This window comes from Meleagris gallopavo, chromosome 5, assembly GCF_905368555.1.
Source record: "Meleagris gallopavo chromosome 5, MGAL_WU_HG_1.1, whole genome shotgun sequence".
Taxonomy (NCBI): domain Eukaryota; kingdom Metazoa; phylum Chordata; class Aves; order Galliformes; family Phasianidae; genus Meleagris; species Meleagris gallopavo.
The window spans coordinates 31,793,140-31,807,338 of record NC_139408.1 but is presented as its reverse complement, the minus strand read 5'-3'; the positions used below and the strand labels follow the sequence as shown (position 1 = coordinate 31,807,338).

Sequence of the window (14,199 nt, the reverse complement as noted above, 5' to 3'; positions counted from 1 at the left end):
AGTCTTCAAGGAGTACCATGCCCTCTAGAGCAGCCTGACACAGGAAAAAAAAAAACACTCTGAAGCCACATTAGAAGAAAAACAACAACAACAACAAAAGGTATATGGGAAATAAACTTCTCCCTGTAGTACATTCCTCACCACACCTCTCCTTCTTAAACTGCCAGAATCCACAGAAGTTTGCAGTACTGACCTGTAGGTCTAGAATTACTCTGAAAGCAAATTGTAACAGATAATAATAGAAAATTCCAGCAAAGTGGAAACCATGGATTTTACTAAAATACGTATCTATCATGACATCATTTCACTAAGATTTTGGTTACCAAATTTCTGGGGAAAAAAAAAAAAAAAAAAAAAAAAGATTATGTTCAACCATTCAAATCTGAAAAAAATCCCGAGGATTTCTTTTGCTAAATGAATCTCAGCAACACGTACATGATTAACTTCTCATAACTATATAAAATTTTTACTACATCTTTTGGAAGTCAAGGTATTGCTATAAAATCAAATACTATACAATCCAGTTATTTCCATTGCATGACCCTTAATATTTCCTGCTTGCATTTATGAATGCTTGTAATCCCACTGACGTCAACTGGACTGGCATACAATGTAAAGCATAGAAGTATTTACAAGAATACGTTCTTAATTCTTTGTACTGATGCACACTTGATAGCTTGCCTTACAGATGCATTCTTCAAAATACATTACCAATAAGTAATTTTAGTACTATTTAATATTCTGAAGAACTGGAAGCACGAAGTTTTATTTCTACTTTATGTGCATACAATATTCAGCAAAAAGTAGAGGTGATATATTTGCACAAAAATTTCTAACTGCAAAAACTTTAATAAGCTTTTCCCATAAAACAGATTAACTTCATAAAATACATACGTGCCTAGAACATCTTAAATTACTCTTATAGAAGAAGCTGAATTTGTGAACAAGTAACTGCTTGATTTGCCTTTGGATTCTCAAGAGAATACTTTTGCTCTGAATAAGAATCAAAATTACTTAATTCTATTCTAAAATTAAACTGCATTATTGGGATTCAATGCTATGAAAAACTTGCCAAGCAGCTCCTTGCACATTTACAACACACATCTTGGCTATAATACTTCCATAAACTATTATTAGCACCTTCTTTCTTACCTGCTGAAATCTTTCTCTGTCTCTAATTCCTCTTCTCCATGACCCAAGCGCAGGAGGTGGCGCTCATCAATGTCTAGAGCCATGATTTTTTCAAACAGCTGGTTCAAGGCCTAAAGATTGACAAGAACAGGAGAAAAGGTAGTGTTTAGAAGCTATTGTAGAGAAAACCAAAGAAAAACTGGTAAATCAGCTAAGAAATAATGAGTATTATGGTATAATAAAAGCCAAAGAAAAGATGAAATTAATGCTTAAGTTTGATTGTGTTAATCTTGACAATGGCAACAGAGACATCAGTCTACTGAAACTCCTCTTCACATGCTTCACAGATTTTCATTTATTATTCTGATTAAATCACTTAGTTTAAAAAAAAAAAAAAAAAACTAGTTGATAAAGCTATCAGTTTACAATATTTTCTTAAAGAATAAAAATATATTTTGCAAATATAGGGTTGCGTTTTTTTTTAGATTACTTTGAACCAATTTTGTCATTTAATTTTTACTGTAAATTAGAAGAGTGCAATCTGGTACTGATTGGCAGGAACCATGACTATTCCATACAGATAAATGAATTTTGCTAAACTTCAGGGTGAGCTATGACTCCTGCCTTAAACTCCTCAACTCTATAAAGCTCAGTATTAACTGTACAAAGTTTTAAGTACAGGGTCATCAAAGTATGAAACTAAGAATGAAGTACAAGTGGAGCTTGCTCATGTTTAATTCAACTGGAAATCATGCAAACACATTAAAGTATGCACTAAGATACAACTTGTTAGCTAAAGTCAATTCTGGCATGCATGTTTGTGACTGTAAAACTGTGCATACACTTTTTTCCCCTCCAAAAACAATTCCTAATTTCAAATCTCCTAAACAGTTAAATACCCTGAAAACCTCTGCTGAATATCTTAGAGTTGCCTGAAATTCAAAAATATCATCTCACATTTTAGAATTGGCAAAACTGCTCACAAGTTATCATAAGTTTACACTTCTAAGAGACAACTGAGGCTTCAAAACTACTGATCTCAACATCTGCTGCTCTTCTTGATTTTAACCACAGGAAAATTTCATGCATTACCATCACCTTACCTGATTAGAGTGGGTAACTATAAGAGTTCGTTGTTCTGGGAAATTATGATAGAGATTAGATATTATCTGGACTGCAACATCAGTTTTCCCTGTACCAGGTGGACCTACTACCTAAAAACAAAACAAAAAAATAAAGAAGTAAAATACAAAAAAGGCACTCAATTTAACACAGTACTCCACAGGACAGAAATTTAGCCTGCCAGGAAGAGTAGAGCAAGTTCACAAGATCTCCTAAGAGGAAGAAAAAAAAAAAAGCCCAACACAATTCAGCCTCGAGACAGGCTACATATACAGGAAACAACAAGAAAACATAATTAAAAAATAATAAGGTAAGGGAAAGAATAGAAAACAGACTTCACTCTTTTCACTTACTCAAAAAATTTATAACTAATGATACAATACCAATAATTAACGTTTTCAATTAGACCATCAACTTTAAGAAATTTTATACATAAGACATTTTAGGTATTATAAACTACTTCAAAATTTTTTTTTCAGTAGAAGAAAGAATAGCAGGTGACACAATCTACACATAAAATTTACAAACTGCGAAGAATCATGCTTGTTTTATTCAGACAGAGCATCTCATTAATTGTTAGATTTCAAAACAAGTAGGATCGTATTTCTCAATCATATTTGACAGAAACAAGTGACAAAGACAAAAAATAAAGCACAAGTTTATACTGTTTAACTGTAGCCTGCTTCTACTCTCTCACAAAATATCACACAAATATAAAAAAACACATTCATAAAGACAAAAATGGCTTTGTCATTGTTTTTCCCTTTAGACCACCAGACTCCACCCTGTGACTCCTTTTCAAAAAAAATTAACAAATGATTTTTTAGCAGTAAACTTAGAATTCTCTAAAAACAATAATCTTATAGATTTATGAAAGGTGATAGAATACTAGGTGTAATACACTATCATTTCAAAAACCCCTCAAACATGACGCATGATAGATTATGATACATTATACAGTTGCATTAGAAAGTCATTTATATTCAACTAATATTAAGTGATAATAATAAACAGTATGCAATGCTATTTAAAATACAATCAAAAAAGACACTAGGTGATGGAAATATAATCTTCCCCTTGGTCCTAGTATTTTGTGTAAATTACACAGTCAATAATGGTAATAAAGACTGTAATTTCTGTCTTCTTTCTGTTGACAGTAATGCTGAAATAAAACAGTACTCCTATTCATTCTTGTGAGTATTCTTAAACAAATACTGAAAAAAAAAAAAAAACAACCCACCCTATAGCATTGTTAAAAAATCCAATTTAAATTTATCACTGTGGCATTTTTATAGCGTTCAAAAAAAGAGACTTTTCATTTATGAATAAGCCTTAAAATCAGTACCCTATCAGGAAACAGATAGTTCTGCTAGTGTGGTAATAGAGAACACACCACACTCAAAAACACTGTAAACACAGGAACTTTTATATACAGTTCAAGACAACACTAGTTTCAGCACATCTAGTCAGGCAGTGACAAAAGGCATACAAAAATTCTACTGAAATTTCGTTTTTCCTTTGAGCTGCATTTTTTGTGCTAGCTATGTAGTGTCTAGAGAGTGATAAAAACATGAGAAAACGGAGGATGAAAAATATGTACAAATGAGTACTACTACTACTACAACAAAAAAAAAAAACAACATCCCAAACCTAAGAACTAGCATTAATGCCAATGTTGTCCAAGAAGAGATTAATGGTATCAAGCAGAGAAGTCACATGAGTACTCCACTGAGAAATCACTACCAGGATAGTCTGTACTTCACTGGAAAACAGGCATTCATAGTCAGGTGAGCCTTGGAGACTGCTGCAGAATTTCACTGGTCAAAAATTACTTTCCCAACAAATCTACAACTCTGATCTTTTTTTTTTTTTTTTTTTTTTAAACAGTTTCTTATATCTATAAGTCAGAAGGATACAAGGGATAGTACATAAAATTTCACAGTAGAAAAAAACTCCATAGGGATAACTCAGTAGCTTTCATTTCTTTTAATGGAGCTAGATCAAAATAAAACTGATATATGTAATTTAAAATCATTTAAAAAATGGCAGACATGGCAAAACCTAGAAGTCTAAAATTATCAATCCGACCAATGAAAAAAAAAATTCAGTTGCTGAGTAAAGTCTTCAGTCATTAAGAGAGGATTCACCCAAATACAGAGATAAAATATGAAATATATATTATTTTCTCTTGTTCTAAGTTATTAGTAAAAAAGAACTCTCAGAGAGGCTACAGAAAAAGGCATTACGGGTGTTTCACTGAATGTACCTAGAAGCTAGAATCAAACAAACAAGAGCAGTTTAAAATATTCTTACCATAGTTAGTCCAGGTTGCATTCCTGCACGTATAGCTTCAATCTGAGTATGGGTAAATTGAATAGTATTGCTGTAACAAAGCAAGATAAAAGATCAGAAAAAACACAGATTTTGCCAACAGTTTCAGTAATTTTTTAAAAAACAAATGTGCTTTAACTTAATTAGCTACACATTTCTGCAGAACTACATGTCTCTAAACAAGCCAGTAAATTATATTGGCCAAATGACTAAAAAATCACCCAGCTAAAACAAAGTCTTTAGTTACCATTTTGCTGAGAGTGCTGTAAAATTATTTAGCTATAATTCTCCTTTTTAATCCTTGAGTAATACAGTGACATGTTGAAAACCAAGTGAAATGACATTACTAGAGTACCTGGATATAGAGAAAACTGAACTACTTTTTTCTCCCTTCAGTAAGGCAGTCTGACACAGGCCTGTCAAAAATTCACTTCCAGGACTCCTATACCACAAGCAAGAAGAGTTCTACTAAGGCCATCTCTACTCTGCATGCTTTAAGTGCATACCTAAGGCACTTACTTGAAGTAGGAGTAGACCTAAGTTTAAACACTTAAGCAATATCAAGAATAAGTACATAGATTTATTTTCAGTTGATCGCAGCAAGTTATTGCTGAAACTATCATTTTGCAATTGATAAAGGAAATTACAAAAGTCCTGGTAGGATTAGCAACCTGTTATTTCAATTATTAAACAGTCCAAATGTGATCAGCTTTAGCAAATCCACCACACAAGGAAAATAGGAAGTTTTCCAAAGAGCTGCTAAATTCCTCCTTGCCTAACACATTCACATTCTTGCAGATATTATAACTAGGAGTGGATGTTACACTCCACTCCAGTCTTCCCTTACCCCACCTTCAACATGGGAACAGTGAAAACCTTCAAAAGACTTATAAGTCATATGTTTAATAGAGGTATATGTATGCACAGGCACAAGACAAACAACTTATAAAACATTGTACAGCAGCAGAACTATTGTACTTCTCACTGCTTTTAACACAAATTATTGAAAACAAATGGAAACTTGCACTGGAAGCTTCATTCATGCAAGAAACTCTTCAGATTTTAGTGTTATGACAAAAATAAGTATTTTGCATACCTCTAGGAGAAAAATATTCAGTCAGTACCGTTCTTTCCTATGCTCTCAACAGTTATAAAACAGTTATAAAAGTCATTAGAGAAGTGGAGAAAACAACGTGAAGTGTTAAATTTTCAATACTAATATTCAAAAAGTCTTGATAATACTAAAAGCCAGTATTTCTCATAATGCTTTTCTATGTTTTGTTTTTTGTTTTTTTAATAAAGGTGATAAAAACACCAAAGAAATACTCCTATATTCAACTCGTTTGGTAATGAAATCACAATTACATTAAAAAAAAAGTATGTTTAGTTATGAAAATGAACTGTTAGCACCTTTAACCATATCACACACATCTATTACCGTTTTGGTTGATTATATGGATATGGTCCCCTGTTTGGAATGATGTGAGGCTCTACAATCAGTGTTTTCGCTTCTTCAGATTTTTCTTCATTCCCATCCTCTTTTCTTTTCTTTCCTTTACCTCCTGTTATCGGGAAAGTTATCCTGTAACATATAATTCAAATCTAAGCTTCAAAACATGCACCAGACTGTCTTACAAGCTCATACAGAAAGATATTTTTGTCTCTGTTGAGCTGAACTATAATAATACAGATTCAGACAAAGTATATAGATGAGGACAAGAGAAAGGAATAAAAATAAATTGATTAAGCAGACTAAGAAAGTATATTCAACAAGAAATACATCAAAAGTACATCAAAAATGTACTTTACATAGGTTGAAAAGACAGGAACAGTGCTTTAAGACAAGTGGAAGAATGCTGATGGCAAAGAGTTCAAAAAATGAAACTGGAAGGGACAGGAGTCAAGATAGAACAGAAAGCCACTGGCACTGTCTGGTCAGCTGTAGTAACCTGATTTTGTTCTAGAACTGATGGACACCTTCTTAACAAAATGTGTCAATGTTCTAAACAGTTTCAACGCAAGGACTTTCATCCTCCCACTTCAGCTTTATTTTTATAGTAAATGTTATCAAGCATCTATACTTTAATTCAGTAACAAATTACTGAGGAGGAATTCCAATAGCAATCCAATCATCGTGATACAACAGTGAAGACATTTATAGCATCAATAATGCATTAGTCTCTTTATAAGACAAATACAGCAATACCTCTTCATACAGAAAAAAATGTGAAAGTTAATAATAGTTTACTACAGGAAATCACATGTGGTATATATATGCAATTTCTTCAAACTACTGTCATATAAATGACATACCGTTATTGCCTTCTCCACATGTACTCTACATGCAATGTTTGAAAAAAGCCGATAAAACTACGTACACTGAGAAATTCAGTTGCACAAGTATAAAGAAGCCAACGAGGGACATCTCTTTCAAAACTAAAAATTAATCACTAATGTTCTGGGCTAGACAATGACACCACTGAAACAAAATATGTAAATCTCATTGAGTGGTCAGAAAGGTAGGCATCTTTCAGAAATAATTTCTAAAATAAAACAAGCATAATAGCATATCAAACCTGATTATTTGTTTTTACTGAACAGTATTTCCACAAGCTCAAACTTTTATGGATGATGAAATTGCTGTACTTACTTTGCTTTAATGTGACCTAAAAGCTATTTAACTTAAAAACTACTAGATTGAACTTGAAGAGACCATATACCAATGGAGGAGTGAATACTACATGCCTTTATTCTATTTTACACTGTTCCTTTCCCCATAAATTCAATAGGGTAATTTACAAGCAATGCAGTATTATAGTTATATACACTGTGATATACACACACACACACACACACACACACTCAGAGCTATATAACTAGATCTTGATATTAACATATGAATATATTTTCCTAAAAGAAGGAGCACCTCTCTTCAACAAATGAACTCAACTCCAATTGACGATGCACAGCAGCAAGAGTAACAGATCACGAGTATTTGAAATTTTGAGATCACCTGAAGGGAGGTACTTGTAGTTCGGGATTGTCAACAGTCACTTTAATATTGTACCCAGGAAAGCTAGCTTTTAAGTGATCAATGGACAGGAAGGTGTCGTTAAAATCTAGAGATGCAATCTGATTTGGCATTTTTGAATAGTGTGCACTACTTGGATCTCCATATCCAAGAATGATGTCATGTAGCCAGTCAGGAACCACACAATCTGTGTTCATCAAATTTCTAATAGTTTCCAGAACAGCCTGAAAATTGGAAAAGACGGGGAAAAAGAAGATTGGACAGTGACTTTTTAACTAAGTAAATATGACACACTAAAGACTAATCAAGTTATTCTAAGATACTAGTATCTATCAGTCATCCACTTACGGGTATTTGGTTAGTTACAGTCTATATCTGTACATTGCATATATTAAAAAAAAAGAAAATATAAACACCAGTGTCAAACTACAAAAATCCTAAACTGTTCTCTTAGTAAAGAGCTAGAAAAGAGTACCATAATTACCAGTAAAGTTTTCATTCTAGAACACTCAGAGAAAGAGCAACAAAAGCATAATCCAAATATCTTTAAAGAAAATAAATAAGTGTCTGATATGATCCTACAGGCCTAATTTTACAATAAGTTACCAGTTCACATCAATAGCTACAAATATTTCTGCTCTGTATTCCTCTCCAGGACTCTCAGACAATCCTGTTTGTATTAGAAGTTCTGCATGTCTATAGAATAGGAACATAAGCAGAGCTTATATTCCACATATTCCCCTGCCTCTAAAGGCCAAATACAACTACACTGGAGGCCGCCTGGTGAAAGACTAAAATTATAAACTACTGTTTCATTTTCTTATTAATACTCAATTTGAGTTAGGTTGTGATTTTCAGTTATTCTAACACTTAGCTGTAAGGAAGAAATTATCACTTGCTGAACTGATCTAACTCCATTTGAAAATTCCACTCACATGCAACTAAAATAAGTAAGTTTCAGTAATCCTTAGGATAACAGTTCACCTGTATGGGTTAAGTATTGATGAGTGGTACCTTACCTTGAAATTGTTTTCTTTTGGTTTTCTTCTCATTATTATATTAAAAGTCTCGTATACATCTTCTGCTCCATTTTGGATTGTATTGGTCATGTCTTGTTGATACTGGTTTGGGTCCAGAAATACTCTGTATGTTCTGCAATCGCCTTTAAGTCTTGGTTTGGGTTCAGGTCCTGCTCGTAATGAAACAGTAAAATAAGAATTTAATATAGCACAAAAGCAGATTAGTACTCAAATAAGTAATCCATTATCTTTCTTGAAGCAGATTTTAGACACATTCATATAATGAAACTTCTTTATGGATGGTATTGTTTCATGTTTTTCATCGCATTTCTACGAGAGTTTCAGAATATATCCTAAATCCTAAAACTAAAGTGTGCTAAATGCCATTTCATTATATCAACTTGTATAAGAGGTAAACAAACAACCTCTCAAGGACTGCTCATCAACTTACTTGTCTGTTTTTCAATTAAATAATAACTCATTGAGTACCACTCAAAAGAGAAGTGAATGATTAAGCTGTTAACAAAAGCCAATCAATCAAAACAAAACAAAAAAAAAAACCCAAAAACCATATTTCAAAGAAGACTGGTGTATCATACCCTCTTCAATAACACGTCCCTTCTCATCCAACATGCCCTGGATTTCACAGCCTCTAACATACACCAGGCCAGTCTGCTCAACAAAAGGTCGTCTTCGGTCAAACTTAGTGCCATAAGGTTGTGTGGGACGTACCGTAACCAAAAAACAGACATCATGTTTCCGTAGACCTGATTCCGAAAAGTAACATTCAGTGAATTGATAAAATGCCATTTTCAACTCCCATTCTTTAAAAATATACACAATAAAATATCGGACTTTTTAATATCTGACTTTTTAATTTCAAAAACATGCTTACTTAGACCATAATGTATTCCATTTCAAAATATGCCTTTAACTCTGAAGATACAAATCCACAGGAAATTGCTTTCTTTTCCACTACTCTTACAAACTAAAATCTGTTACGATCTCATGTACAAAGAGAAGAAACAATTTTTTTTTCATAACAACAAGCTTCTGCATACCTAAACTATTGCACTTCCAATAATCTTATTAAGTTACACAACCTAGATATATTTAATTGTATTTGAAAGGTAAATTAATCTATTCTCATTGCTTTCTTCTGGACTACTTCCCAATTATTTTCTAAAAATGTAAGTGTAGTGCCTTGAACTAGGCACAAAATTCCAAATAAAGTCAGTTATTTAGTAGGGTAGAAGGCCACTTACTGATGTTATTTGCTATATTCCAGTTTATAAATCCCAGTATGACCTGATAAAGTGTTTTTCCCTCAGTAGTAGCATATTGAACTCAAACTCTTTTCCTCATGCCAGCTACTGCCTAATAAACTATTTTCAAAACATGCACTAGGGCAGCGAATGTTCTTGCTTAAGTTTAGTATTTTCTACTCACCTCTCTTAAATTACGCTCTACTTTTAAAAGGCCAGTTCTCCAATTCATTGTCATTTTGAACATCAATCCTTTTTTCCAGTATATCTACGCAATTCACACATTTTTGAGAGGCTTCCAAAATTTAATAAATATACACAGTACTCCCCTATATAATTAACAGAAACTTCAGAGTTAAGAAAAAAATCCTTTCAAATCTTAATGGATCATCATCTTCTGAGGCAGATACTTCTCTTGTTCACTGAATACTGTTATCCCTCTTAAGTTTAATAGAATCATGGAATTGCTCAGGTTGGAAAAGACCTTCAAGATCATCAAGTCCAACCTCAACCTAATTATACTACCCTAACTCCAACAACTCACAACTAAATCATGTCCCTGAGCACCACATCCAGACAGTTTTTAAACACATTCAGGGATGGTGACACAACCACCTTCCTGGGGAGCCAAATCCAATGCTTAACAACCCTCTGCATACAGAAGCTTTTCCTGATACCCAGCCTAAACTTCCCCTGGCACAACTTGAGGCCATTTCTCCTTATCCTGTCACCTGTCACTAGGGAGAAGAGACCAGCCTCGCTCTCACTGCAATCAGCTTTCAGGTACGTGAAGAAGGTATATGAAGGTATTTGAATAAAGTTATCAAGACCATCAAGACAATTATTTATCTGCTCTTCACCTCAGTCTTGATTCAGTTTTAAAAATTTACCTACCTTAAAGCATTATTGCTTTCAAACTTCCAGAGGCTACACTAACATTAAAAAATGCTATATATATATCTCTCTCTACTTACATTGGTAAGAGAGCCACAGAAAAGACATTAGTTACTGGAATATTTCTGTAATCTAACAATATTTAGGACGGAATATGTTACTGAATAGCAGAGTTTTACTATCATCAATTAAATACTTATTTTACTATATTTATCTTTCTTTTTCATGTATAACTGGAAAACCCTGGAAAAATGAAACTACACTGGAGGCAAAGGCTAGCTTTTTGGAATATGCAGACATAAAATTCCTTGGTGCTAATCCTATTAACTAGATTAATAATAGAATAGAAAAATGCATCTGAGTCATTTAATCATACAACCTCATCTTAAAGTGCTTAAAAGTATATAAAATTATTTTGAAGCAAAAGCAAGCTAAGAAATCACATTACAATTTTACTGGCAAATATGGACCTAACAGATAAAGAAATGAATGGTAAAGGAATGCTAGCTACTTACTATAAACCTTATCAAAGCATATGAGAAGACTGTGTTTTCAAAATAATTATAAATTAGTAACTATAATTTCTATCATTCTTATAACAGAAAATACAAAGACATTAAGTGTAAAAATGGTAGGTTACTATCAGAGAATGCTGTTTACACTGAAGGCTTCCATGAAGAAACAGATCAAATAGAAGGAAGGGATGCCACCCAATGGGACCTGGACAAACTTGAAAAGCAAGCCCATAAGAACCTAATGAGATATCAAAGCCAAGTTAAAGATGTTGCACTTGGGTTCATGGCAATCTCACATATGCAAACATGCTGGGAAAAGGACCCACTGAGAGCAACTTTGCAGACAGGGATGAAAAGTGGTATATGAAAAGCTTGGTGTGAGCTAACAATGTGCAAGTATAAGCCCAAAAGGCCAACAGTATCCCAGGTCGCATCAAAAGAAGGGTGGCCAGCAGGTGAGGGAGATGATTATCCCCCTCTACTCAGACCTCGTGAGGCCCCATCTGGAGTAGTGTGTTCAAGTCTGGGTTGCCCAGCAAAACAGATTCATGGAGCTGCTGGAGCACGTCCAGATGAGGGCCACAAAAATGATCAGAGGAGTGGAGCTGCTCTCCAGATGAAGAAAGGAGCTAGGCTTATTCAGCTTAGACAAGAGAAGGCTCCAAGAAGATCTCACTGTGGCACTCTACTACTTAAACAGGATAGATACTGACTTTTTACACAGTTTGATAGTGTTAGAACAAGGCAGAATGGTTTTAAACTAAAAGAGGGGATATTTAGGTTAGAGGTTAGGAGGAAATTCTTTACTCAGAGGGTGGTGCGGCACAGTTTACCCAGCGGTTTACCCAGCGAAGCTGGTGAGAGCCAATCCCTGAAGGCATTCATGGCCAGGTTGGATGGGGTCCTGGGCAGTCCTATCTAGTGAGTGGCAACTCCACACACAGCACAGTGATTGGAACGGAATCATCTTTAAAGTCCCTTTCACACCAAGGCATTCTACGATTCAGATAATATATCAAAAGATAGGAAAACGCTGAGAACGAAAATGCAGAATAGCTATTTTAAAACACTGCAAGTTCTGGGGACTTGCCCCAAGTTCCATACAAATTCTTTAAATGCTCTGCAAACATATGTAAGAAGCTGGATGCCTGATTACGTTAAGGCTGAAGATCACTTTGTTGCCATTAAAACTGATTACTCTGATAAAAACTGGAAATTTTTAAAACCTGCTATTGAGGATAGTGAAGTCTGCTTCCATCCTCCATGTGACAATAATAATCCTAACATTACTAGTAAGGAAATATTTTGTATCTGTTTGTTTATTACATGGTCCAGCTTTAGAATTTGTGCTATGTGACCTGTAATCACATCATGTAGCTCCAGCACATTTCACTAATGTTTCTCTACAAAAGAAGTGACATTTACTGATAATCCAAGTACAAGTACATGCTACTATGCCACTTGCCAACACAGTCAAGCAAAGTTCAACTCCTCAAGAAAAAAGTGTCGCTTGCAGATACTTTGAAAAAACATTATTTGGTATAGTCAGCACTTCCTAGATATATTCAAATACTGAATACTACTAACATGCATGCACTTTAATTAAATCAAAATCTGTACCCTTCATCTTTCACAGAATGCTTGAGGTGGGAAGGGGCCTCTGCAAGTTACCTGGTCCAACTATCCTGCTCAAGCAGGGCCACCCACAGCAGGTTGCCCAGGACCACATCCAGGTGGCTTCTGAAGATTTCTATAGAGGAAACTTCACAAGCAATCTAGGTAAACTGTGACACTGCTCTGCGATCTGTACATTAAATAAGTGCTTACTGTGTTTTTATTAGAGAGATTTCAAATTCTTTGCCACTTTTGCAGTAAGACATGGTTAGCACACATGTTAATTTCAAATGCTAAATTATCTTTCCATTTTGCGTCTAAGGTGTTTAGAATTTCACAGTTACCAACTGAAAAACATCACACTGAAATGGTAAATATTCTGCCCTCAGCATAAGTGTAAATATTTCAATAATAGTAATTTTGCATTCAGAAAAGGCTAAATTTCTTAGAATTGGAACTAGAATAACATACTTTTGAAGCATACTAAGATAGACAAGTCTACCTCAGACAAAATCATTCTTACAGATAAAATTAAGGCAAAGGACATTTTAATGAGCAGTTATTTTGAGCACCTTATTTTACAGAATGTGACAAGTACCTTCCCATTCATCTTTGATGCTATCTCTAACATTCAAATTAATTGTTACATCCGCTCGTACTCGCATGGGCCAGTTTTCACCAATATTGGGCTTTGCAACCTCCACCACTGTGAAAGACACAATGGGCTGTGCCATCCTAGCCCATCCACCAAAAACCACACCTCCATATTCTGACAGCCTGAAAAACAAAACAAACAAACAAAATATAAGAAATCAGTTTTGCTTGTTGTTATCCAATAACAGATTTGGTTCTTAAGTGTAAAAAAATTCACCTCAAAGTCAACTCAAAGAAAAGGGTCCTAATTTTACATGCTATTTAATTGGACTCATGTAATCCTGTATTTTTTTTTTTATTGTATAACATGAACTGTTTTTTTTTAAATATATTTCAAGACATGAGAGCAACATATGTCAATGTTATTAATAAAACTGAAGACAGAGAGAGAAAAAAGGTAACAAAAAGCAAATGCTGAGTATAAGAGATGCCACACCAAATGATCCCCTTGAAATCTAAACAGGATCAAAATATGACAGATTCAAGAATAGGCCATAAAACACTTTATATAATGGAAGAACTAGAGGTAGTGTTTCTGTATTTCAGAGTCAGACAATGTTCAGTCCTTTCAGAAAACCACCACGTAATTGATAATATCACAAACATTGTTTGTTAACATCTAA

General features: G+C 34.1%; 1 protein-coding gene across 1 annotated transcript in view; it reads right to left on the bottom strand.

Moving 5' to 3' along the window:
- AQR (aquarius intron-binding spliceosomal factor) overlaps nt 1–14,199 on the bottom strand; it is a 47,626-nt gene that overhangs the window by 16,109 nt on the left and 17,318 nt on the right. Inside the window, exons 17-24 of the mRNA XM_085225127.1 lie at nt 13,521–13,699; nt 9,234–9,401; nt 8,635–8,804; nt 7,598–7,839; nt 6,023–6,166; nt 4,567–4,636; nt 2,235–2,345; nt 1,153–1,262 (exon numbers count right to left, since the gene is read on the bottom strand). Of these exons, the coding sequence (XP_085081253.1) occupies nt 1,153–1,262; nt 2,235–2,345; nt 4,567–4,636; nt 6,023–6,166; nt 7,598–7,839; nt 8,635–8,804; nt 9,234–9,401; nt 13,521–13,699 (1,194 nt within the window). The remainder of the gene's footprint in view (nt 1–1,152; nt 1,263–2,234; nt 2,346–4,566; nt 4,637–6,022; nt 6,167–7,597; nt 7,840–8,634; nt 8,805–9,233; nt 9,402–13,520; nt 13,700–14,199) is intronic.